Here is a 27,722-nt window from a genome sequence, read left to right on the forward strand (position 1 = left end):
CGTTCACCAAGAAGGCGCCTCCCAAACAATGGATAACATGCCATCTCTAGGTTCACTTTGCACCTCTGCGACCTACAAAGGGAACCGGAAACCAAAAACAACTTTGTGGCCTTCATCCAGAAGATATTCCTTGCCGGCCACGCAAAGCCAGCACCTCTAATAAAGAAAGATGAAGAATGCTGGTACCTCCCAATCATCTGGGGTCTACCATCCTCAGGAGCCCGATCAAACCCGGGTAGTATTCAGCCCCAGTGCTCAGCTCCAGGGAGTCTCCCCGAATGACGCCCTCTTTACTGGACTAGATTCGACAACTAGTCTTCCAGGAGTGTCGATCCGCTTCCGCAAGGAGCCAAAATCCATCTCCTTCTGCCAAACGCCAGGTGTTAGAGTGACAGGCTGCCACAACTGGCATACCTACAACGGGATGCACTCTGTAGGTAAAACTACAGAGACAAAAGGACTGTTCTTCCATAAGTTCAAAAAGCAACAGTGCCAGAGACTTTCACCAAGAGAGACACTGTGGTGCACCCAGCTAACCTGGAGCGGTGCATCCACTTTGCATCCTTTGCCCAAGAACCTTGGCCAAGGGACTTTGAAACCAGTGATGCCAGCCGGTGTCACATCGCTATGTGGACATGGATTTTTGCATTGTTATATTATGTTTGCATTGCACATATGTTCCACATACTTTAGTATAGTGGTATCTCCAGATACCAGACTGGGAGTGTCATGGAACAAGAATCACATCTCTGTTTCACCCCCCCCCCCTTTCTTTTGCAGCTTCTGCTGGTCAGTTCCTCATTTCCAGCTGCATGTATTTTGCTCTGTACACACACACAGTGCCTGTGTGTTAGACACAGTGTTGCAATCCCTGTCTCTGCATTATGCCAGTGAGTTGCTACAGCAACCTCAGCCTTTCTATCAGAATGGGCTAGTCTGCTTTCTCCCCCTCTGCCTTGTTCACAGATGGTCTGTCCCCAGGCTATCTTGTTACCCAGAATACACTGGCACTTCCTTTTACATTCAACATTGGCTGAGTCAGTATCTTCTGTAATTTGCTCTACTGGCAGGGCCTCATTCTTTTCACCTGCCCTTACTACAAAGCACCCACAGAGAGACATTTTTCCAACACAAATATCTCATCCACAAGTGCCTGTCTTTATTGCTGCTTTCCTTAATAAAGTGAAGAAAATATACAGGACTTGTTGTTTTTTGGAAAGAGGGCTGAGTTGAACCTATCTGGGCTATTCATACCACACATGACTCTGGCCTCAGAATAGAAATGTAAAGCCCCAATGTCTGCTGAATTCAAACACAACCTACTTATGCTTTTCTGTTTGACTAATGATGGCTCCATAATTGCTATACAGACAAAGGGCAAAACAGCAATTTCGCCTATCACTAAGAGACATTAGAGGTTGGAAAAAACCTGTCAAATCTTTTTGTTGACATTGAAAAGTTAAACAATGCAAGGTCATAGAAAAGGTAGCACTAGTTCAATTACTCCTGTGTCTTTCAGAGAACGGTGGCAGTATCGGATAATAACCAGTATGACGTAAAATCACGTAACGCGTAGAATAAAACAAGGGCAGGCAAAGGGTTAACACGAGTCAGAAAGCCAAGTCTAGGGAGATAATCTATGGACCGGGGCCACTCTATGGGGTCTTTACTTAAGTCTTCCTCTGCACAACATGGGCAAAACCAGTACAGCGACCCCATCGGAGAGACTTCTGTGTAAGAACTTGAAGTACTAAAAACCTTGCGCAACATTTAATGTGGAAGGACACAACTTTCCTTTATGTGATTAAAAAATAACTGATGCTTATACTGGCATTTTGAACACACGTTTTTAATTGGCTTTAGCTGCTGTTATTTCTTATTAAAGTCTTCCTTCTCTAAAACTCAACAGTAATGGAAAGTGCATCATATTAATCAAAGAAATAAAATCCCACTCATATTCTTTTATAAATCCTTTTTGCATTTATGTATATTATGTAGATCACAGCTCCAGCTTTATATATCCAGCACCAAAAACTAGGCTGGACGTAACTGTCATGAAATAAGTTGTTACTATATATATATATATATATATATATATATATATATATATGTATATATATATATATATATATGTATGTATGTATGTGTGTATATATATATATATATATATATATGTATGTATGTATGTGTATATATATATATATATATATGTATGTATATATATATATATGTATATATTTTGTAAGAGAAAGAAGGGACCCCGCATCCACAAGATAAATTAATGTAACTAAATACCGACTTCTATATCAATATACAGTGATAAGTCAGTGGTGCTGTATGGGCCAAATAATATAGTAAGAGAAAGTAAAGCCCCAAACAAAAGGCTACTGCACATGCGAGTTTCGTGGCTCAGCGTGAGGAAAGTGTTTCACTATATGGGGTCCCTTGGTGTCTGGGCGCGCGTGCGCAGTGGGGCGCATTCTGTCAATCGCCTGTCTGTTTGGTTGTGAGTCGTGCGGGGCGCCACGGTGATATAAGGGACGGCACCTGATGACATCATGGGCATGCGCAGTTACATTCGAGAGGCGCGACTTGCCCTCAGTTCCCATCTTCACAGGGGGAGGTGCCATCTCGCTTGTGACACTCAATGCTCAGACCTGCTATAGCACTATGCGACACAGCTATGTTTCGGGTTCCTCCCGATGACGTCATGCGCATGACGCACGGTGGGGTAGATTCGCCAGCACTGCCCTCTTCTGTGGGAGAGGGCGTCCTCATGAAACAATTATACTATTGGTTCCTCCACTGTGACGTTTACAGACCCACGCAGCAAGTATATTATGCACACTCCTGTTTGTTATTTGTATATTATGTAATTGGCGGATTTTCACCAGGTGATTATATTCATGGGCCCAATCACATATCCTTTTTAAGCGTGCATGTCACCCTGCCTACCCCACCACTCCCAGTAGAAGGCTCTTGGCCAAACGTGTAGGAGCAGGTGCAGTAGGCAGGACCCCCTGGTTTGTCCCCCCCTAGGGACACGTAATCATGTTCTGAGCGGTTGCTCCTTGTCTCCTCCATGATTTTGCAGTGTGCCTGACATTTGGTGATGTATGACAACTAGCATATAAGTTTTTGAGGTGTGCTTTTCTAGGCTGTATATTTTGTGGCCCTATCATAAATTGCTACACTGTGTCACTTGAGACATTCCCTGAGATTTTGTGGGGATAAGAATGTGTTGATATCATGTGATTTGACCTTTTGGCCATAGCCACTTCAATTTTGGCTTCTTGTCTGTACTATTTTGTTCACCTTGTCAGGTACATTAGAGTGTATTTTCTGTCAGATTTGACATGGTTTTTTCTTCCATTTGGAATTAATTGCTGGAGGATTTATGTCAAGTCTTTTACGTACAGGGGATCCATGCCTTGTTTTAATTATTCTCTGCTTTCTTTTATTTTTGTTCTGTGACAGTTATTTAATAAAGATTTTGTGAATTTGTACTTCATAGGTATACTAGAGTGCTTTTGTTTGGGGCTTTACTTTCTCTTACTATATATGTATATATGTATGTGTGTGTGTTTTTTTCACCTGCTGCATGGGGACGGCCCATTTAAAGCCCATATGCACTAACCTCCCTTATCCTATTTAATGTGACATTAACCTCTTTTAACAGCCATTAACCATTATTATTCCCCAAAAGCAAACGATGGGACGTTAGCCAGGATTTACTCCTGTACATAAGTGTTATTTGTAATAGCAGTTATTCTTAATGGGATTCTAATGACCCAAAATGATATTCATCCCTTGTTCCCGAAGTTCCATTAAGGTGAACGGCGCAAAATGACGCTACATTATTTAAAATCATACCTAACTGTAGAGATTTTGCTGGAGAGAATATGAAAGAGAGAATAACTGGAATAGAGCATAAAAGTTCCTTAAATAAACTTATCAACTTTTGTTATATACTTACACCTCAGTAGCCTAAGTGGCCAGCTAGTCATAGACTTAATATATTCCTAATACTGCACTACCTAAGCCCCCTTGTATACCAAAGAGGTTAATAGGGCATTACTTTACTAACTCCTATGGTAAATAAGGGGTTAACACACACTTCCATCTACAGCGGGGCCTAACCACCCTACCTGGGAGAACCTACCCTCATTACCCACCCCCACTACCACAATGCCCCCCTCTATAAGAATGACTGACAGCCCTATTGGTCAAAGCTGGTCACCTCTAATGAGCTCCATTGTGGCCGGGTTTGCATATTGTTTTGCATATACTGTAATTACCTTGGTGAATAAGGTGAAAATAATGTCTGTTCCCGCTTTATGTAATGCCACGTTATTTGCCACAGAGCTTAGTGAATCTAGCCATAAGAGTGCTTACATTCTCTGTATTTTGTCCAATATATATTTTTCTGGGACTGCCCCTGTAATGGGATCGCTTTGCAACCTTTCAGTAGCCGTAGAGCATTGCACTGAATGATAAATCTTGTGGCAACCACTTGTCTGCCAGGTTAATGGGAGGTATCCTGCCCTTTTCGGGAAAGAGTGCTGATTGAGCAGGTTTGGGGGGCAACTTGAAATATTATCCAGTGATTTTTCCTGGTGCGCTGGAAAAGCAGCTGCTCTAGAGAGCAGACCTCTCAATGACACGTCAACATCTGGAACATCCATGCCAACACATGGAGGATTTCAACGTCAACCTAATATTTCTAGGAACTTACTGTGTAAGCCTTTTAGTGCCAGGCAGGCTTGAAATTCACCTTCTTAATTTACTCTTCAGCAACCAAGCATTTCACCATAAAGCGCAAACGTGAAATACAATCTAGTGCAGCAGTGGCCAACTCCATTCCGCAGGGGCCACCGACAGGTCAGCTTTTAAGGATATCCCTGTTTAAGCACAGGTGGCTCAATCAGTGGCTGAGCCACCTGTGTTGAAGCAGGGATATCCTTAACACCTGACCTGTCGGTTGCGCTTGAGGACTGGAGTTGGCCACCCCTGATCTAGTGCGTTGATCTCCAACACTGTAGGATTGTGGCTGGTAATGGGGTTGCACAACCCTTCCTGCAGTGAGAGGGGAAAGACAGCCTCCCAGTCCTTCCAGGACTCTCCAGCACCGCGAGAGTTAATGCGGACCTATTCAGGTCTCATATTTTATCTGCAACCAAATACCTTTTTCTTTATTTTGTAGTGCAGCAAAATACAATCATCCATTCAATTCATGCCGGCACTTCTGTAGTGTAATCTTGGCAGTGAATTTTTGGACCTTTTGGAGCTTCCCAAGAGGAGTGAGATAGGCAGAGTGTGACTCTTCTTATCCATTGTCAAATTTGGTGCAGACAAAAACAGTGATTATTTTAAGTTGACATTGGAAATTGGGACGGCATCCTTTAGCAGGTAACATAAAGTGGCTACAGTGGGAGTTAATAATGGTTAAAATGATGTACAATATTGAGTATTGTAACACTTGCTAATGAGTCTAGATGATATTTATCCCATATTCACCAAGCTCTGTTAAGGTTAATGCCAGGAAATTAAGTCCCATTGTTTAAATGGACAATCCCTCCAAAGAACCAAAACAAACTAATTCCAGGGACATTTTTAAGGGATCTCATCTCGGTGATTGACATTTTTTTTTTTTTTTTTTATACGTCTGACACTTAAAGGTCTATAGGATTTCTCTTAAGGACAAGGTGGTATAGGGGTAAATCGATCACTTGATTGACATACTGCCAGAATTCAGAGGCCCCTAAGAAATTGGACGACTAGGTGGGATTGCACCTTTATCTAATCCTGGTGTTACTCCGATTCAGACTCTGAAATAGGGATTTTGCTGGAGAGGAGATAGTTAGAGAGAATACCTAGAATAGATCATAAAAAAAGCCATGAACCCTTTGAGTGCCCCTTGACGTGGCTGCCACGTCACGGGGTCTGGCACTCCAGGGGTTGCAGCCACGCCATATGAGATTTGGCGGTTGTCTAGGGCAGATTGTGTTCTATATGTAAGTACGCCATGTAGACTAGTTATAGAGGACAGGCAGCAACTGAACACATTGCAGTGTGTATGCACGACATATCCTTAACCACTGCACACATCCGTGATTATATCTCTGAGCTTCTGTGACAGTAAAAAAAACTTTTGCCCTTTTTTTAATAGTCTATGTCAGCGGTGCACAAACTGGGGGCGTGCTAGATTTTTTTTTGGGGTGGGGGGGCGCAGGCAGTTGCAGGGGTCCCGCGCTCTTTCCCAAGGCATTTAAAGTAAATGCCGGGGGACCATGCGAGGCCCCTTTAACTACACTTACCGTGGTTCAGAAGCTTGGTGTCAGGCGTCGGCATGGCAACACGGCATCAAATGACGCCGCAGGGTTATGTGACGTCATGGTTGCCATGGTAACGTGCCGTCAAATGACGCCACGGGTCACGTGACGTCACACAACCCCGCTGTGTTATATAACTCCGCACGCGGTAAGGTGGGGGGCGCTCTAACTGAGGAGAGCAGGCAGGGGGGGGGCGCCGCCAATAAAGTTGGAGCACCCCTGGTCTATGTTGCTACCAGAGGCACTCATAATGGTTATAGACTGCCAACTAATTCGTACCAAACAACCTCACCTACCCCGAGGAGGAAAAAAACCTCAGGTCACAAAGGAAACACATGTAGGCTTTTCAGGGGAAGTTATTTTTATATCAGTAATGGCCAGTGAGATTGTAGCTAAACACACAGGACATGCGTTGGGATCCTACCAGTGTTTTATGTAATGTATGGGCTTAACCCTTTAAAGCAGCAGCCCAAGCTGCATTTTTTTTTTCAATTCCCCCCTTTAATATGTGCATCAATACAATCCACATAATGATAAGTAATTGGCTAATTTGCCGATCGATCAGCGAAGATTCGGCTCAGGGGTTTACGAAATGGCTGTCAGTGCAGCAGAAGAGGAGCAAAGATGAAAAGTTCTGTGGGGAAGATCATGTGACCAGGCAGTCACTAGATACAATTGTTGCACTGCTAGAGAGAGCAGGGCTCAAAAAGGGGTGTGCCAGAGCCTGTTTCAGAAGAGGAAAGGGATGTGACTTTGTAAATGGTTTCTATAGAAACAAAATATACTTGTTGCATTATAATACATTAATAATGTAATTCACAGTGGTTTAAAAAAATGCTCCAAGTATTTTCTCATAGTGCAGAACTGATTTATTTAAAAAAACAAAAAAAGAACACATGTAGGATATTGCCTGGTCTGCAGTTTTAAACATGTTGCACATGTTACTTTCAATGCATCGCTAGCCCATGTGCTAATGAAGGGGTTAAATACAGGATGTGCCCTTAGATTTAATACTTTCTTCTTCTCTACAGCAGATATGTCATCCTCCAGTGACTCAAAGAACAACCAAAAAACCACCATGAGAAAGCGTCCGTGAGATGCGAAACGATCATCGGCGGGCGCCTTTCTGTGACGTCACCTCTTTGCATTCTGGAGGCGGGAGAAGGGAGAACAAGATGCGCCTGATACAAATGTAACTACCCACGCTTGTTTGCTGCTATGTCTACTGCCGCTCACAGCGCAATTACAATCTATGGCAATTTAGTAGCCTGTCGGCTGGCATGTATTTCGCGTAGAACAAGGTAGATTACCCTACAGCCTAACATCTCCCTGCAGATAGATCTGTCTATACACATTTACCTTAGCATTCTCATCCCACTCAGCTAATTTATTCCGGTGGTGTTCGTGAATACACCATGCTGAGTAGGTGTACGCAACAATTGTGTGAACAGTGGTATTATTTAACATATCAAGCTAAGTGTATCTGCAATTCAAGGGGGAAGGGTGAACAAGAGGCGTCTGATACTAATATAACTACACATGCTTGTTGCCATTATGTCTATTATGGGGAACTTCAATCTAGGGCAATTTAGCAACTTGTACGCTGACACTTAGCATACAACAGAGTAGATTACTGACAGTCTAACATCTCCCTGTAGACAGATTTGTTTATATACACTTACCCTAGTACTCGCATCCTACTCTGCTAACTAATTCCGGTGGTGTCCGTGAATACACCACGCTAAGTAGGTGAAAGCAATAATTATGACAATGAACAGTGGTATGATTTAACATATTAATTTAAGTGTATCTGCTTTTTAACCCCCTCCTTTTCATTACAACTGCATACTGATAACCGTGGCTCAGCACTATTTATTGCATGGTGTTCATGCATACACCTAACTGACCACTTAAGCAGTTGAGTTATACACAGATCTATATGAGTAGCTGTCCCCCTATATAACCCATATGTTCATTAAGTATTTGAAAATACTGTGGTAATATACATCACCATAAAGTGGCATTTAGGTTGACATTAACATACTGCTCCAATAGAGACTTAGTGATTGCTTGACTAAAGCCTTTCTGAGATATAACTGACGTGAACATCTACAGTGCTAGATATCTCCTGGCAGTGGTATTTCACAAGTTAGCCTAAGGCTGCGGTCCCACTAACTGCGTGCGCTGTGCGATCAAGCCCCGCCCCCCCCAGTTCCTACCTTGTCGCGCACCTTTCCCCAGCGGTGCGCGACAGGTTTTCAGGCAGGCAGGGGAATTTGAGATTGGCATTTGCGATGGAGGCGTGGCCACGCCCCCGCCAGCGATTCAGCCAATGAGGGTGAACCAGCCGCGGGACGTCATGGCCACGCCCCCTCCCGTCACAAATGTTCTCTCACCCCTCAGACCGCAGATCGCGGTTTAGCGCTGTGCACGCGCCGCCCCCTGCCGGGCGTGCGTGCCACAGTGCTGACTGGGGACTCAGCCTTAGGGTGCGGCCAGGCAGGTAGCGCCGCGCATGCTCAGGCACTTGCTCACGCTGGCCACAAACATTGCCGCAATGTGTTTCATCGCCGCGCCCACACAGCTCCACCCTGGCGAGACCTAACAATTAGGCTATAGTAGTTCGCATACTTTATACTTACCCTTAGATTGCAAATTTATGCCAATCCTATATCTATATACAGTGTTCGACAAATCACCCAAAAATCTACTAGCCCAACCAAAAAATCTACTCGCCACCTAGTCCCGCCTCCAACCCCGCCCCTAGTCCCGCCCCCCAACCCTAGTCCCGCCCCAAACCTCGCTTTAAAATAAAATATATAAATAAAATACATTTAATAAATTCCTAGTCAGAACATTCGTTTTTGACAAATCTATTTATTGTATTACATTATACTACAATTAGTCCTTGTTACGTGTGTGTGTGTGTGTGTGTGTGTGTGTGTGTGTGTGTGTGTGTGTGTGTGTGTGTGTGTGTGTGTGTGTGTGTGTGTGTGTGTGTGTGTGTGTGTGTGTGTGTGTGTGTGTGTGTGTGTGTGTGTGTGTGTGTGTGTGTGTGTGTGTGTAAATGTTGGATCTAGAAATAAAAGCCAGATGTGAGTGACTAGTTTCCTGAACCCCTTAACCAGTGTCTGGACGTCCTCGCTTCACAATATCTAAAGCAGCAATCTCGCCTGGGATCTTACCTGATCCGCAGTCCCTCAATGTCCAGGTACCCGCATTCCCGCAATGTTATACATTGGAGGGGAGGTGTTCCCTACCTGTCTTCTGGGTTAGGCGGGGTTCCGATTTCTTCCATGTGAAGCTTGAGAAAGATCTGGAAGAAAGCAGTATAAATTATGTCGGTGTAGTATAGGGCAGTTAAGATATACAAGTTAAATAAGATATCCAGATCGAGAGTGTGAGACAGAGAGAGAGAGTGGGTGTGAGACAGAGAGAGAGAGTGGGTGAGAGACAGAGAGAGAGAGTGGGTGAGAGACAGAGCGAGAGAGTGGGTGAGAGACAGAGCGAGAGAGTGGGTGAGAGACAGAGAGAGTGGGTGAGAGACAGAGAGAGTGGGTGAGAGACAGAGAGAGAGTGGGTGAGAGACAGAGAGAGAGAGTGGGTGAGAGACAGAGAGAGTAGGTGAGAGACAGAGACAGTGGGTGAAAGACAGAGCGAGTGGGTGAGAGACAGAGCGAGTGGGTGAGAGACAGAGAGAGCGAGTGGGTGAGAGACAGAGAGAGCGAGTGGGTGAGAGACAGAGAGAGCGAGTGGGTGAGAGACAGAGAGAGCGAGTGGGTGAGAGACAGAGAGAGTGGGTGAGAGAGTGGGTGTCACTCTCAGACACTCACTCTCACTCTCAGACACTCTCTCACTCTCAGACACTCTCTCTCACTCTCAGACACTCTCTCTCACTCTCAGACACTCTCTCTCACTCTCAGACACACACACACACACACACACACACACAGAGAGAGAGAGTGGGTGAGAGACAGAGAGAGAGAGTGGGTGAGAGACAGAGAGAGAGAGTGGGTGAGAGATTGAGAGAGAGAGTGGGAGAGAGACAGGGAGGGGAGAGAGACAGGGAGGAGATAGGGGGGGACTGACTGATGGGGGGGAACTGGGTGGGGAGATGGTGACTGACTGGGTGACTTTGACTGACTAGGTGGGGGGGTGACTGATCTGGTGTCCTACACACACACATATACACACACACATATAGACACACATAAACACACACACACACTCCCCCATATACACACACTCCCCCATATACACACACACACTCCCCCATATACACACACACACACACACTCCCCCATATACACACACACACTACCCCATATACACACACACACGCACACACACACTCCCCCATATACACACACACACTCCCCCATATACACACACACTCCCCCATACACACACACTCCCCCATACACACACACACACACACACTCCCCCATATACACACACACACACACACACACACTCCCCCATACACACACAAACACACACACACACACACACACACCCATACACACACACACACACACTCCCCCATATACACACACACTCCCCCATATACACACACACACACACACTCCCCCATACACACACACACACACACACACACACTCCCCCATATACACACACACACACACACACACACTCCCCCATATACACACACACACCCATATACACACACACTCCCCCATATACACACACACACACACACACACACACTCCCCCATATACACACACACACACACTCCCCCATATATACACACACACACTCCCCCATATATACACACACACACACACACACACACACTCCCCCAAATACACACATACACACACACACACTCCCATATACACACACACACACACACACCCATATACACACACACTCCCATATATACACACACACACACACACACACACTCTCTCCCTTTACACACACACGGGGGGGGTCGGAAGAGAGGAAAGGCTTGCGACCAGCACCACCACCCCGCTACCCCCCCCCTCCCGCTCCAATCTCCCGGCCCCGCGGGCTGACATGGGGATCGGGGTGAAGCGGGGACCTGAGGGGACATCCCCGCTTCAATCTCCAGGCCTCGCGAGCTGACACGGGGATCGGGGTGAAGCAGGGACTTGAGGGGACATCCCCGCTCCAATCTCCCGGCCCCGCGGGCTGACACGGGGATCGGGGTGAAGCGGGGACTTGAGGGGACATCCCCGCTCCAATCTCCCGGCCCCGCGGGCTGACACGTGGATCGGGGTGAAGCGGGGACCTGAGGGGACATCCCCGCTCCAATCTCCCAGCCCCACGGGCTGACACGGGGGGAAGCGGGGACAGGGGGAAGGCACAGATAGTACTTACAGTGTCCTCCTTGGGAAAGAAAATGGCCGCTCGTTGGGGGTGGGCTCATATAGAGCCTGGCCACGCGCCCACAAAGCCTGGGAGCGCGCGCCAATCAGCTGTCAGGCAGGGGGAGTTTTTTTTTTTTTTTCAGCGCGAGCAGGGAAATTTGAGCGCGAACAGGGATATTTATAAAAACACACACGTGTGCTGCTTGGGCCAATATTTACTCGCCCGGAGGTTAAATCCACCCGCCCCGGGCATGTAAATGTATAGGATTGTCGAACACCGTCTATATATCCTATATCTATACCACAGTAATCACTAAATAATTCTCTCAAGCAACACAGTAGCCAGACCTGATTTTTATCAAGGTATATTAATTTGCGTTGCGTACTTACATTTTAAATACTCTCTCATTAAGGGCTAATATAGCATTGTTGTGATATATAAGAACTACTTTTGCTTGTTCATTACTTTATTGGGAGGTGGAAGAACTAGTTACACTTGATACTATGTAACGCCTCACGTTTACTGTCACTCAGTCTATTGCTGCTTCTAGCTTAATCTGAATTTATGGCAATTTAGTAGCTTGCTTTCTGATATACATTGAACATACAATATTCTAGATTACCGACAACGTAGCATTTCTCTACAGACTGACCTGTCCGTATATACTTATTATAGTATTATCATGATACTCAGCTAATTTAATTTCGGTGGTGTTCGTTAATACACCACGCTGAGTAGGTGAATGCATTTATTACATGCATAGTGGTGTTAATCTACACGTCGCTAAAATTATATTTGCACCCATACCTCCCTTTTAAGATAACAACATACGTATAGTTGTGGTTAAGCATTATCCATTGTATGGTGTTTATTAATACACCTAATTGACCACACCATAAGCTGCTTATATACCAACTCATTAGAGCAGCTGTTTACTACAATATCACCATACTGTGACCTAGCAGTATGAAAGGGGTCTGATTTCACCTTTCATTAGCCCTTCTAATCTAATATCGGCACTAACTAGTTGTGTTCAGATTACGAGTATATTATTTAAGTTTTTTTTATTTTATCATTAGTTTCGTGACTATTCGTTATATGTGCTGTCCGTTAGGTGCTTCTGTCCAACTTTATTTTAACTTATTTAACTATTAAAGGTTACATTTTAATACAGTCATTATACACTCATTTAGGCGAGTGCTGTTATCAAAGGGGTCTTTTTGTACTTGCTTCGGCAAGTTTATGTTCGTTCATTCTCCTCTCTACCCCTGGCACCACCTGTTCTATATATTTATTTATTTATTTTATTTATAAAATATTTTACCAGGAAGTAATACATTGAGAGATACCTCTCGTTTTCAAGTATAGACTGTAGCAAGAGCTTTTTCCATCCCCTCTCCCCATTCCCCGATATATTCAAACATCCAAAACGTATTGAAAATAACTAGAATTGATCATCACTTTCCCCCGTTCCCCCGCACTTCGCGATCTCTTCTCAAAACGATATGAGTTTAACGAGTATAATGTTAGTTTCTTGCTCCCTGAGCAAGTCTGTTTTTTCGAGCGTAAAGCAGCAATACTACATTCCCCGGGTTTTTTCCCTTCTTAATTGTGTGTGTTAAGCATGTGACAATGTATAATTCTACGTTCTTACCTAAGCTGGCAATCGTTTGGTGCTCCTGCTATAAATCTGTAAAATCCTGATTGTGTGCCCAGCGAAATGGCCGCCTTCTAACTTTGTGCTGCAATCTTTCAAATGCTGCAGCTGATATGTAACATTATATTACTAAGTGTAACATATTATTGCTACAGCTTTCAGAGTAACAGACAGTCTACTGTTTGGAACACAGCAGATCTGTTTGTGATACTTTGTTGACAAAGTGGAGAGCTCAAAAACGTGTGTCATAAGAGGAACTGGATATTAATGTGTAAATGGTTGCTTTAGCAACCAGAGGATGATCAGTACATTTAAAACAAAAACAAAAAAAACATTAAAAATGGCATTAGGAGGAGTTTAAAAAGAAAACATGCAGACAGTATTATACTACAGAACTGATTTATTTAAAAGAAATACATATAGGATTTTTCCCGTTTTGCGGCTTTAACAAACATGATCATCATCTCCAGCTTTTGAGGTTACCGTGGTAACATTTTGATTGCGCTGGGAATAACTTCATTTTCACCTCCCGGACACTTGATATTTCAAACTCTTACGAAGTATCAGATTTTAAAAACAGCGCTGGAAGGGGCAAGAGGATACTGTAGCTCTTAAAGTAAACAAAAAATGGAGATCAGTTCAGCTGCTTTAATCCACAACCCCTTCAGTGCCCTAATGGCGTACAGTGTATGTCAAGAAAAATGCTAACCCAGGGGCCTTTGCTCATTTTTTTAGGGGCTGTTTTTGATCGAGTGTCGATCGCGTACCACACCGAAAGGATGGGAGGGCGGGGGGAAGAGAGGGATGGATGGCAAAGCCCACCCTTTCACATCCGGCCCATATGGCTGGAACCCCTGGAAGGTATCACGTGACCGCACTTCATGATCATGAAGTTCAGGAGGGTCCCTGTCCACCGGGATGGCACTACCCTCTGGCACTGAAGGGATTAAGTCCATCACTGCTACCAATTTAATTGACTATTTTCACTTTTCAATATCAATCATGACCCCATCGTTCTCTCTAAATGCCTTATTTGACCCTCTCGGTCAAGCACTGTAACCACTGCACTTCCGCCCGCTCCTGCTGTCTCTGTTGGTCACCTAGATCATGTCCCTTATATTAGGGATTCTCAGACTGTGGTCCACAGAAACATTAGTGGTGGCCCTTGAAACCCTTCAAATGTTAACTTGGGCAGCTCTCTACTGTAGTTTGTGGTTTGCCTATCATTGCTAGAACTGAATTATATATCCAGGTCCAACATTTCTAAATTACATGTTATATACGTATATAGGGAACTGATGAAAAGAGTTTATGTAAGGATTGTGGTCCCAAACAAAAAGCAAGAGAACAGAGTCCCAAATCTCAGTGCATCAGAGTATGTTTTGTATGACAATGTATAAATGTCAAAATAATCCTTTTTCATTGATGTGGAGGACATATATGTTATACATCTGTGAGTCTATTGAAGTGTTGCTTAAACCACTGAGCATGTCATGTATAAAGGGATATGTATAATGCCTAGATCTAGAGGAGAAATAGAACCAACGTCTGCCTGTAAATCTAATCTCCACATATACGGATCAGGCTATACATCCTAGAGCATAAGGTTTATCAGAAGTGCATTGTCTTCATCCACATGATAGATGTTGTACTCTCTTCGACAAAGCGTTATTGCAGCGCGAAACACGTCAGAGTCCTCCCCGCCACCTTCCCATGTTGTCACCCCTCCAATAAAATGTATTTTTAACCACATCTTGGTTTGCTTAGCCCCAGTTTTTGCTATAGCTGTGCTCCGCTTTTTTCTCCTTCACTGGATCAATTCTCTGTGGTCCCAAACAACCAACATTAAAGTGGGGCAGTTTGATAACCCGTTTTAAGTTTGTAAGCGTTTGACAACTGTGATTCCCTTAATATTAACATTTATGCAGTGGTGTTTTTTTTTTGGTAAGGAAAGAAGGTGCTGGAACTCTGACGAAAAACAGTCCCAGCTTTATATGAGGAAATTCGTGACAATTATTTGTAATCACTATGGAATTTTTTTTGTCGATTAAATTTAAAAAAGGGGGTGGAAAAAACATGCCGAAACCCCACAACATCCCTTTTTCTGTTTGGTGCTTTTATCCCTCCATTAGAATGCCTTGTAGCCTAATGATTGTTCTGTAGCGAGATGTCAACACGGAGCTATGAATATATACATAGAGATGTAGCAGACTTCATTGTTCCCACAGAAAACAACATATCCCATTAGAACACAGAATATCACAGAGTTTCCATAGGATTCAGTGGCAGCAATAACGCAGAATACCACGGTATGTTGCACCGAAAGAGATCAATGAAGCTGGCCACTGTATGTATGTGTATAACAACAAAGAAGGCACAGCGCACTAGAGTGAAAGGCAGAAGGTGTATTGGAAAAACACACAAACAGATCACAAACTTGCATTGAAATAAGTAAAAAAAAAAAGAAAAATAAATAAATAAAAACACCTTACCACCGCTTGCGTATTGACGTTCCAATTAGCAACGACCTAAACACGTTTAGCACAGACGTGCCAGCGCGGTCGCGTGTAGGACGCCTCAGCAGTGAATTGGCTGTTGAGCCTTTTATTGTGGTCCCCATGTTACCCGGGTACTGCGAGCAGTGTCGGGGGACCTGCTGCACTGGGTCCCATCAGAATCACAGCTTTGTACATTTTCTGCTCTCACTGGGACTGCATGGAGCTTCATTGTTACTTATTTCATTGTACGTTTGTGTGTTTTTCAAGACACCTTCTGCCTTTCACACTGGTGCACTGTGCCTTCTTTGTTGTTACTTTTTGAAGATCTTTCTAGATCGTTTGGTGAGAGAACGGAGCCCCCTCCATTGATACATGCAGCAAGGAAGTGGATGGATTGAATACTATTATTTGCTTAAGTTCATTGCCTTATGTTGACAGTCTGCGCGATTGGGACTTTTCTGATCGATCGTGTGTGCGTACACACACACACACACACACACACACACGCGCGCGCGCGCACGTTTTCCACAATAATATTATAAAAAAAAAAAAAAAAATCCTTAAGTTGAAAGTACATACTCCCCTTATAACGGGCCCATCCAATTTGAGAGCCAAACAGCAGTCAGATGTATGAGGTAGCAGGGTGAAATGGAAGAATCTCCACCTTGGGGGACCTGAAACAGCCATGTTGCTTGTGGCAGGAAGCTCAAACCGAGGGACAGACAGTGTGCAAGTGTTTTCTTTCCAGCTGCTTCTAAAATTAGTGTGTATTTTTTTTTCTTTCTTTCAACTGAAAAAAGTATCTTGCCTTTGTGCAAACAGCTATGGACTGGAATACAGGATGATGGAAGCAGGCACTCCTGGGACTTGGAAAAATAAACGTTTATTGCAAAACCATCAATGTTTCGGCTCTCTATAAGAATCTCTCAAGACGTCTTGAAAATGGCTCCTGTAGAGCTGAAACATGGATGGTTTTGCATTAAAACTTTTGTTTTTCCAAGTCCAGGAGTGCCTGCTTCTAGTATGTATGTATGTATGTAAATAAATAGTCTAGCGCTAAAAGATAATAAATAAATGAAACAAATAAAACAGAAAAGTTGTGTAACATGAAATATTGGCAGAAATAAAAAAATACTATATATGGTAGATGGCCCGGATGAGCTGCTTCTGAGGAATAAACCAAATTCCAAAGAGAGAGATATATATATCTCAATAAAAAAAAAAACACAAGCGATGCTGCTACAGATAGGAATTATACAGACTACTACTATTTTACCATCAGTTGGTAATTTTATTTTTTATAGTAGTTTTTTTTCCCACCAAGGGTTTTTGTCACCGTTTTGAGTGCCTCGTTTATCTATGAGACGTTTACATTTTAGATTCACTTTTTTTTAGTTTGTGTTATGATCCCTAATTAAGTGTAGGGAATACATAAGAGACCACCTGACAGGGAAGTATCTGGCAATAGGTTCTTCCTTCAATTTGGAAGGCTTTAACAGACCACCGCGGCACAGTATCACCACGATTAAGTGCCTCATCCACAGTAACCAAGTACCACTCTACCTAGACCACACATGCTTACTTTACACAATAATATACAGCGTCACTACCCCTCTAGTTCTTTTATCATGTTTTTAAACAGAGTTATCTAATACACGATGTATTATTTGGAGTAGTTTTTCCTTTGAGTGCACAGTATAGGGTTCTGTTCTCTCTGCGCCTAGTTAGATTCTCCCTAGTTACACCCCTCCTTTTCCACTAGACGACACATTTAGTGGAGCAGGTCATTTTGTTAACCTGGTCTATGCTCTTAAACTCTCAACTTCAGTCCTCAAGAACCCCCCCCAAAAAAGGTCAGGTAAAGGATATCCCTGCTTCAGCACAGGTGGTTCAGACAAAATGACAGCTACGGATTGAGCCACCTGGGCAATTCTTAAACCCTGACGTGCTGGGGGTTCTTGAGGACTGGAGTTGGGAACCACTGCTCTATTCCCACCCCCTCCTAAAATGTGGAAGTAACTGCAGATGGTTAATCTATGCGTTGCACATACTCTCTCCTGGCTGCCAAGTTAGTGCTAATGGTTTATTGATTAAATTCAATCCAGTTGATGAAGTAAGAAAACAGTGGAAATATTGAATTTCTAGTTTAGTATATACAAATGTAGCCAACATTACCGCAACCTGTTGGGCAATGCAGTGAGACATACACAACCACGGTATGTGTAAAAATGTGCATGAAGGGGACGGGACTATTAAACTATTTTAACTGCGGGAGTGTACCAGGGGATGCAATCATGTTTGCTACATCTTTAGCATGGTTATGGTTTCTTGGTCATACTTAATAAAGGAGTATTTGAAACTAGCTTTCCTAGTATTTTAATAAATAAGGTAATCAAATTGATGTTTAAGTGAACCTTCAATACCCCAAAAGTAATTACCAACACTGAAAAAGATTTTAGTACAATGGGATGGGGTGTCATGGATTATCCATAATTAGATTGCATTTACCCCTGATAAAACACCTTTTACACCTATTATAATAGCCCTATATGCATTTAGGAGAAAAAAAAAAAAAAACACCCTTTTTGCATTTAGTTAGAAAAAACATTTTAGATTGTGTTTGGATGGAGAAGTTGGAGAACCCAACAATTGAAACCTATTTTACCTTATAAAATGTTTAAAAATTATTTTTAAAAAGAAGTAGGAAATTATTCTAAAACGAGAAGAGGAAAAAATGACAAGCGTTTAAAAAAACAAAAAAAAAACACAACTCATGGAAAGTTCTTGAAACATATTTATTATTTATATAAAATTCCTTAACAGATCTTACAAAAGAAAAAAAAATCTGCATTATATACAGCAATATTGCACAAGTAAAGTGGCAATTACCCTGTCAAAAATTAATCAGTGCAAAACACAAGAGAGCCAGGGGGAATTGCAGGACACTAAAATGCTACAAATGCTGGGTCCTATGAAAGACATTAGTGATTAAATCAGCACAAGGCTCTTCGTCAGGGCTCTGGCCCCAACTCAATAAAAGTTTATACAGTAACTAGCGTAAAAAAAAAAAAAACACACCACATTAAAATATGGGGCAATAGAGAAAAACCATTTAGATACATTTTCTTTTACTTTTTTTCATGGATCAGTGGGCATTGCTCTGCAGTGAAGACTCACACTTCCCGACAATGAAAGTGTTAACTGCTATGCAAACAGGAGGTGCTGGCTAGTAGACTCCTCGCTAGGGATGGGCAGGAGTATGGAATTCACAGACTTTGCTGAGTAAGTAAGGAAGCACCTGTACCAACCAAACTTTAGTTAAGATATGAGGTGTGTGGGATTGCTCCTTCTAAGATGCATTGCCAAAACCTCTGAAAGTAGACAGGGCATCTGGAACACCTCTGCAGCCGGACGGGCCAGCAAAGCATTGCTTGCCCCTCTGAAAGCAAAAATGATGGTAGTTGCAGACTGGGCATGGAAGTCTCACACTGGTTCCTGGGCATAGTTGCACCTCAGCCACGCAGAGTACCATGTCTCAAGAGACTTTAAAAAAGTTAAAAGCAAAGACTCAAGCTGGATGAAAACTAATGATAATGATATAAAAGGTTTAAACAGGATAAAAACTAGGCGATTGATAATCTCTTACTCCCTTTCCGAGTACATTGGAAATAATAAAAGATTTTCAAATGTTCAAATATGATGTAAAGATATGTATACCCGACTGGTCAATCACCAAGATTTAGCCTTAACATTGGTTGCCTGCAGTTTGCACAGATAAATTTAAGTATTTAGGTGTTGCACAAGCCACAACCAAAGCGGCCAAGTAGGAACATTGTTCTACAACCAGTCACATGAAACTGGCACCCTGATGAGAAGCCGCAGCAGGTTTTGGTGCAGCAAACTGTACACTGACAGCTGGGCCGTGCTGAGTTGTCCCAGTGGCAGGATTTACCCTATGACCATTATTACTCTTGCTTGTGATGAACATTTGGCTGTAAAGAGGTGAATCAGTCATCACAGGTGCAGTTAATGATCAAAATTGAAGGGGTGATTAAAATGTCCCACTGTTATACTGTGGTAATTACCAGACAATAAATGCCGCTGTAAAAAAAACACAATAAAAAAAGTGCAATTATAGAAGTAGTCAGTTTGGCCTGAATCTGTCAGATAGAGGAGAATATATACATATATTTTTTTTTTTAGGGTATGAGCCAAGCAATGGCTTATTAATTGGATCCACAGATCAAAAACAGAAGTCCTATGGATTGCTGTACAGTAGTAGTGCAAACAATAGAATTGCACTGCAACAGTGCAGTGGCTTTTAGACACTTGTTGCAGGAGGGGTTCATCAAGACCCCATGGGCATAGTCAGTAGCCTTGGTGCATCAAGATAGGTGTGTGGTTACCGGTCACACGCTCATGCCTACTAGAAAGGTGGAGGCACTTACAGGTGTGACTTTTGCCTTGAGCTTTGGCTCAACCAGGTTTTTAGATTGCCATTGATATACACCCACACCACCTTAAAATAGTGGTCACAGATACTTAATGCAAGATGTGATTTGCACAGCCACACCGTCCCCAGTTGTGACTTGCATGGACCGCTCGTCAGTGGCATGGGTTACACCTGTATACAAGTCCCTGCATAAAGCTGCATTGACTCTTACCCATCACTAAAATTAAAGCATATATAAATTTTGTTCACTTTGACGCTGCTCCCACATATTAGCCACAATTTAGAAATGCATGTTCACCTCTTAAAAAGACTGCTTTTATAATGTCTCTCACCATGTTAATCAGAACCATTTTTCAGTCCATGAGAGAATGTGAAAGATCAGGTCTATTTTTACACTGGCTATACATAGAGTATGCAGGGAGGTTAGAAGAACAGAGCACAGCCAGTACAATAGAGGCAGTTTGAGTCTGGATTTAAAGCCTACATTATGATACAAGATATGGAATTCCATAGATCAAGTAAATAACAAGGTCAGTAGTACGTCTAGGTTTAATCTTTGTATGTTGCCAAGACAAGAGTGAATGCAGCTTTTATTAAGTGCCATCATATAAGGAACTCAACCCATCAAGACTCATATCCAAGCTGAATCATTAGAGCCGGCAAAGGTATAAAACAAAATCTAAACTGCATACTCAAACACGTTAACATATGTATATATGCACGCTCAAATATACAGTATTACAGCAATATTTATGCTTTTTAGGAGTCATGAATTACGGACGTATCAAAGAGGCTGCAATTCGTTATTCCTTCACAGATACCAGACACAAACCTGCCCCTATCCATCTACATACAAAAGTTATGCACTGCAGCACTATTACAGAGCAGTATGTCAGCCTCTTTGATAATTCCTGTAACATCCCAAATACAAAATAGCTTAATCCTAAACAGGATCAATTGTTTTATTTTAGACTTTTGTTCCAACTTCTGGAGGCTACATTTGTTGTAAGATGCCTCTATAGGAATAATGCGTGTGTGTGTTTAAGGAAAAGGAGATAGATATATCTATCAGAAAATACAATTAGTCTGTGGTATTGTTATAATGTACCACATAACCGACACAATTAGCAGTACACGATCAATTCACAGTACTGCCTGAGCACAGCGTACATCGATAAATCACCAAATCCATGTAATACCACGGGGGGGGGGGGGGGGGGGGGGCGATAAGAAGCATTTGAAAATGAAGCTTTTTTTCTCCAAGAACCTAACAGGAAATTAAATAACCAGAAGACAATAAATATACATCTGTAAGATACAGTGAAGCAAAGTATATACACTCTACAATATGTACAATTTTATTTCTATTTTGTAGCAGTTACATTTAACACCCTGGAGTGCCAGCGTGGCTGAAATGTGTTTCGAGACCATATGGCACAGAAGAGGTTAAATGTAGATTAAAATCTTACAGCGACAGTAAATATGAACAAACATTGCACGCAGAGAGATTTGGCTCAGTTAAAGCGTCCGACTGCTAATAAATACGCCTGTATTTACAGTAATGTGGTGGCATAGTGAAGCGATGACTTTCGGTTTGTAATTTCCAGAGATAAGGAAAACTACTTACTCAAAAGCGGACAAGACCGCTACTTCAAATCAAAATCAATGGGGGACTGAGGAACAGCACAAGCAAAGCGGTGCACGTACAGGGCGAGGCTCCCCCGCTCTGTTTCTTTTTATACTTCTGGGTCCCGGCTCGGGTGTATTAACCCATTTTCTGCCAGGTGGCACAAATGTACTGCAGAGCAGAGCTTTTTACGGGCCTCTCCAGCAGGAAAGGTTTAACCCCTGAGCTGCCCGAAAGGCTTGCAAAATAAACCAGGTAGCACTGAAGCCAATAACCAGACCGCAACACTTTGACCCTATTATCATGAACTTTAAAGATACAGCATGCTAGATGCCCCCTATTGTCCCATGGCCAACGGCGGTCTCAGGTCTTGGGGGTTTGGATGCAGAACCCTATAGCATGTAACTGTTTATAACTATTGTCTGTCCTAATCCTGTTCAACAATTTGAATAGGTCTTAGACGTCAATTACATCTCACTCTTTGAAGACAGAACTTTAGACGTTTGTTTGTTTAGTTCAGCCCTCTCACTCCTTTGGGTTCTAGGAGACAACTGATCTGGGTCAATGTGACAGATCAGATATGGTTCTGATAGGCTTTGTTAGCGCTACCCAATTTATAATTTACCTATACATGGCAGAGTAAGTGGCACTGATGCTTAAGGCACTGAGGGAAAAAAAAAATATGATCCTGAGAAATCACCTCAAGAAGCAGATGAGATGCATAACAGGCGTGCCACAAGGTGTGCAGATCTAATCTGCACTCTACTAGACCGAAGCCTCTTGCACCGGTTTCTTCCCCTGCAGCTGGCATAACAACCCTCTCTGTCGCTATGTTGATATTCAAAAGTGACCTACTACCACCAGGCAAACAACCAGTAGAGGGTGTTGAAACAATGTAAAATAAATGGCACCCAATACAATATATGTATAGATTTTCATATAGATACACATACAGTTCTATTTTGTTCAATTAAAAAGCCACTCTTTATGATGTGAGTGACCAGTAGAAATGTTGTGACACTTCCAGTTTCTCTATGATACATGGGTGCAGTTATACCCAAATTTCACAGATTACGGACCAGCACGTAAATATCTTTGGTTCATCTAAAAAGGCACAGATGGTTTAGACAGAAAATTCTGAAGCACCTGGGACACAAAGCATTACATGTAACCCTTCTCCTGCATCTATTATGCATACTGGTGGATGACTGGGAAAATGGGAGTAAAGGACCCAAGAGGTTCAATGGTAATCTACTGAGTATGTCAACAATCCATCCAACCTCATACTCAAGTTACTCTAAACTAAGCTTAACTAAGCAAAAAGGTACAAGCTTCTTGGTCGGTAGTAAATAAATGGCTTCTCATCTTCCTTTGGTAAATGGGACAATGAAAGGTATGACCAGTCTGTTTCTTGCCAGACGGTCCATACCAAACAAGATAATTTTAAACGCCAGATACCTCATCATGGGACAAGGTCAACTAAGCCAAGGGTGAACAAAACCGCGTATTGACAACCAGTCTGCTGAAATGAAGATCCAAATAAAAGGATGATCACATTCAAGAGAGCTTAAGGCCACTCGCTTGCGAAGTTACTCACCAAGCATCATACAACTGAGGTTCTTGACCGAACAGAATGTGAAACCTGACCTGGCTGAGCCTAGTCAGATTAGATTAAATCAAATGGCAACTTAATCTACACTATGAATTCTAGCAATCCTTTCATTTCCTGATTCACTGACGATGCATGGGCCTTAATTCCAAATTTATAGCCATCGGTGCCCATACACTTTCTACATACAATCCATCAAGTGCTTCAATACGTAGAAGAAGAAAAAACCATGCTTATCTTAAAACCATGAATACAGGAGTGTTGAAAAATCGGTAAACAAAAAGTGAGACGTGACCTAATTTCTCTTTTGGGTCTATAATGCCACAAATGCCAGTTCACCTACGAAAGGTAGAACTAGTGTTACAATGTACTTCTATTTTCCCATGTTCAATTATTTAGACACAAAAAACAGGGATTTAGCATTAAAGTTGCAGTTCAGGAAGATACAGTGTACAGAATAAATCAAGAGCCTAGGACTACATGTTCCACACCCTCCGTAGCCACCTCTACTTTCAGAAAACAAGACGTGTACAGCATTACTCGAGTTTATATATGCTGATCTACACTACTTACACAATGTTGTTTAAGTCCATTTTTACCAGAGGGCCTGCACTGTATTGGTCTGCAAATGCATCACAGACCCTTTCAAACAAAGAACTCCACTATAGGAATGGTATCCTACTTTTGTTATCGAAATGGTGGCAGAGCCTATTGGGTGACATGTATCAAGCACCTTTACGGGTTATCACACCCATAAAGGTGCTTGATACTCATTTAAGTCAATGGTTATTAATGGCAGAACGGGTGCAATACACTTGATGCATGAACCCTATAGAAACAAGATTAGACCTGGCACGGTTTTGGGGGGGATAGATAGATTCTGTGTTCTATATGTATGTATAAGCATACATACAACTATTAAAAGCAGCAGCAAGATCACTTACAGATATGAAATGCTGTTGCACAAACCATACATAAATGGTCATTGGCACAATTAAATCCACTTGTGCAAAGAACATGGGGGTTGGTAGAATTCAATGCAAACAAAAACCATTACTGGATACCATCTCTGTAGAAAAATTACAATACTGATCAGTGGGGTACAGGAGGGAGTCCCCTGAATCCTGGAAAAAGTGCACTCATGCATTAAAGCGAAAAGGGAATTAGTAGCTTATAGTAGGCCATTAGTTCAGTTCTCATCCCCCCCCCCACCCTCCCCCCAAATAAAATGGCACCATGTAAGAAATTGTGCTTATGAAAGTTAACAGGCAATACAACGTCTTCACTGCAAGTCGCTGAAGTGCTGCAGGAGTAAAACTGATAACTAACAATTGATGATGCAAACAGGGATATGAAGACATTTCATCATCTACCCTGTTTACCGACTACCTACATATATACACAGAAATAGTAACTTGTGTACCTGGGACAGTTGTTATGTAAACCCTTTTGCTACCAAAGAGGTTCAGTAGCATAAATTTACAGGCCACAATTTTTGTACTACAAAAAGGGATTCCGTCCAGATTTATTAAACGGTGGTAACCGTGAAGGCACCTTATGGGTCATTCGAAAGAATGACCCATACAGTATCTGACTTACCACCTCTTAGTAAATCTGTGCCAGAGTGAGAAATGGTTGGTCCCGTAAACACACACATGGTCCCTTTACTGCCCTACAAAGGATATGTCCCAGTAATCCGGTGTCGTACCTGTATGTAAGTGATGGGAGAAAATTATACAACGTGGGCACCATACTAAGCCGTCACTGGTATTAAACATTTTTACACTGAAAGACAGAGGAGAAAGTAGCAGATGTCATGTAAACATGGTTAGCGGATGTGTCCACAAAAATTTGACAGATACAAATCCAGGTAGAAAGAAAGGGTTCTAGGGTAAAGAACCTAAAAAATCAGAAACTTCCAGGATTCTGCAAAGAAGGTACTGCATGTCAAACGGGTTCTGTGGAGGAACATTACTCCCTTCTACAAGTGCACAATATTTTCCAGTAACGTATCCTTCAACTGGCGGTGCGTTGTATTAGAGTCAACAGATTCCAGATAGAGTCATTTATGAAGGCTCTTGTAGAGGCGATTCATCTGTTGCTTGGAAAGACTTGATGTGTAAAACTGGGAAGGAGGGGTATTACAGTCTCAAAAAAAATGTATTCCCTGTGCCGTCACACCACCTTTTTGTGTTTGTGTGGTACAAAGTAAGGCAGCTCTGTGGATCGGCTTGGTTATCGCTGCAGAAAACCCCACCGGTTGTCTAAGATGGAGTGGAAAGAGGACCATTTCAGCAGATGACTAAAAGGTTGAGGATTTATTTTCCTATATATTTAAAATAAACATGTCTGCTTTAAAAAATATCTTCTGCAAAAATCCATCTTTTAAAGTTCATCATGGCATCAACACCCCGACAGCTCAGACATATCTTTCAGACATGCCTCAAGTTTGTTAGCAGAGGGATTTCACTCCCAATGGCACATTGAGGGTGTAGAGCCTTGTGAATTGCATATGTATTTAAGTTGTGCTGACGAATTTGCACTGGTCTCCTTCAGCTGGGAACAGAAAAAATAACCAGGACACTTCTTCATAGCCCAAGATCCATCAGCATCAGTCACTGCATCCTCCGAACGAGACGGATGATGTAATGCACCACACGCAGAATCATCACTTGGTCATGGTCTGCCACTGGGTGCTGGTTATCCAAGAATCCCTGTCAAGGAGAAATGCAGAAGAAGAAAGGAAAAAAAACGTTAATTTTGCATCAATATAGTTTTTCAGTAGTTGTAGGTTTCATTACGTATAACTGTGAGACCCAAGTCATATGAATCATATACATACTGTAAGAGTGCCATACAAAAGAAGAGTCTGATAAGAAAGTGCTTAGATTGCCAATGAACCTGCAAAAAAGCTTCTATGCACGTTTTTATTTTCTGTGGATTTGTTCTGATTTGAAAGATGGGAAAGACGAAAATTATTAACAGTCTGTATGGGATGCCTGGCACAGTTGAACCAGTCTCAACCCAAAATATATTATAAACACGCACCAAAGCATTTGGTTACCATGAAAGCAATGAGGAAGAAGATATCTATCCTCCCACATTTAAACCATTAAACAAAAAAAAATTCCCAAGGGGTTTTTGGTCATCCAACTTCGCTTTACCCGATTAAGGACAATTTTCACATGAGAAATTAGATCTTGTGAATTTTTATTTGTGTTATCCCTTATGAAACCTGTAAACATAACCTGGATGGTATGCCTTTTAAAATCGCATGCTACAGTCTTGTTCAACACATCATACTGACGTGAAGTCAGTGTTTTCAATTGAGTTTTTTTTTTCAATGCTTTCATTTTTTTTATAAAAAAAAATAACAAAAAAAAAAAAAATCGTTGTTTATGAAAAACAAATGGACAACCATAGGTTGTCTTTATCTCCTACCTGCGGCTCGGTTGTGACAAGAGGTGGAATTCCAAGGAAATGCTCAGTTTCCAGTTTGTAAGCGGTTTTAACCGTAAATGCAAAATAACCAATGTTTTTTTGGTTGAAACCCAAAACCGAAATCCAAGCATATTCCACAAAGCAGCCCGAGAGATAAATGGTGTGTACATTTATTAGCATTGTACAATATAATTCCGCTTATAAAAATATAAACCCCTTTTTGGGGTAGATGTTCAGCTTAATTAATGCTTTTGGTGCCAACATGGAAACCATTGTACTCACAATGGTGTGTGCTGTAAGGGTCTCTGCAAAAGAGATGGGCGCTTTGAAACCTTAGGTTAATTATGGATATTTGCAGGTGCTAAAAGTTGTGAAAATATGAAACTTCAAAAAGGGAATATCTTGGTTTTACAAAAAGGTTGTCAATTTTTGTGAACGTTGGTGGAGGGTTTGTCTTTTTTTTGCAGCCCTAGCACCCACTGACAAACAGCACTTTTGAATTCTTGCCGTACAATTTTTTTCCCTTGACCTCAGCATCTTTTTAGCTCCTTGAGCACCACGCTTATATTGTATATTTTGATATGTGCATAAGCTACGATTATGCTTTTTACCAATGTACACTACGGTCAAAATCTGCAGGATTTTCATATCACAATTTCCATTTTGGATATTCAGCCATTTGTGAAAAAATGTTCAAATTTGTCTCAAGTACTTAGTATATTAGTTGTTAAACTCTCTCACCACTTTGC

General features: G+C 42.2%; 1 protein-coding gene and 1 long non-coding RNA gene across 15 annotated transcripts in view; one reads left to right on the forward strand and one right to left on the reverse strand.

The window, feature by feature from the left end:
- The window catches only part of LOC142493000 (uncharacterized), a 728,952-nt gene that overhangs the window by 518,478 nt on the left and 182,752 nt on the right, over positions 1-27,722 (forward strand). For 9 of the 11 annotated variants that reach the window (XR_012800954.1, XR_012800951.1, XR_012800957.1 and 6 more), the window contains one exon: positions 7,364-7,524. The exons of 1 other annotated variant lie outside the window; for it this stretch is intronic. This is a non-coding gene — a long non-coding RNA (uncharacterized LOC142493000). The remainder of the gene's footprint in view (positions 1-7,363; positions 7,525-27,722) is intronic. One more of the 11 variants, XR_012800952.1, reaches the window with a different exon arrangement.
- Positions 18,622-27,722, reverse strand: part of BCL2L11 (BCL2 like 11) — a 47,301-nt gene continuing 38,200 nt past the window's right edge. For all 4 annotated transcript variants that reach the window (XM_075596357.1, XM_075596359.1, XM_075596355.1 and 1 more), the window contains exon 4: positions 18,622-26,246. In XM_075596357.1, the coding sequence (XP_075452472.1) occupies positions 26,148-26,246 (99 nt within the window). In that variant the 3' untranslated portion in view covers positions 18,622-26,147. The remainder of the gene's footprint in view (positions 26,247-27,722) is intronic.

This window comes from Ascaphus truei, chromosome 4 (assembly GCF_040206685.1).
Source record: "Ascaphus truei isolate aAscTru1 chromosome 4, aAscTru1.hap1, whole genome shotgun sequence".
Classification (NCBI taxonomy): domain Eukaryota; kingdom Metazoa; phylum Chordata; class Amphibia; order Anura; family Ascaphidae; genus Ascaphus; species Ascaphus truei.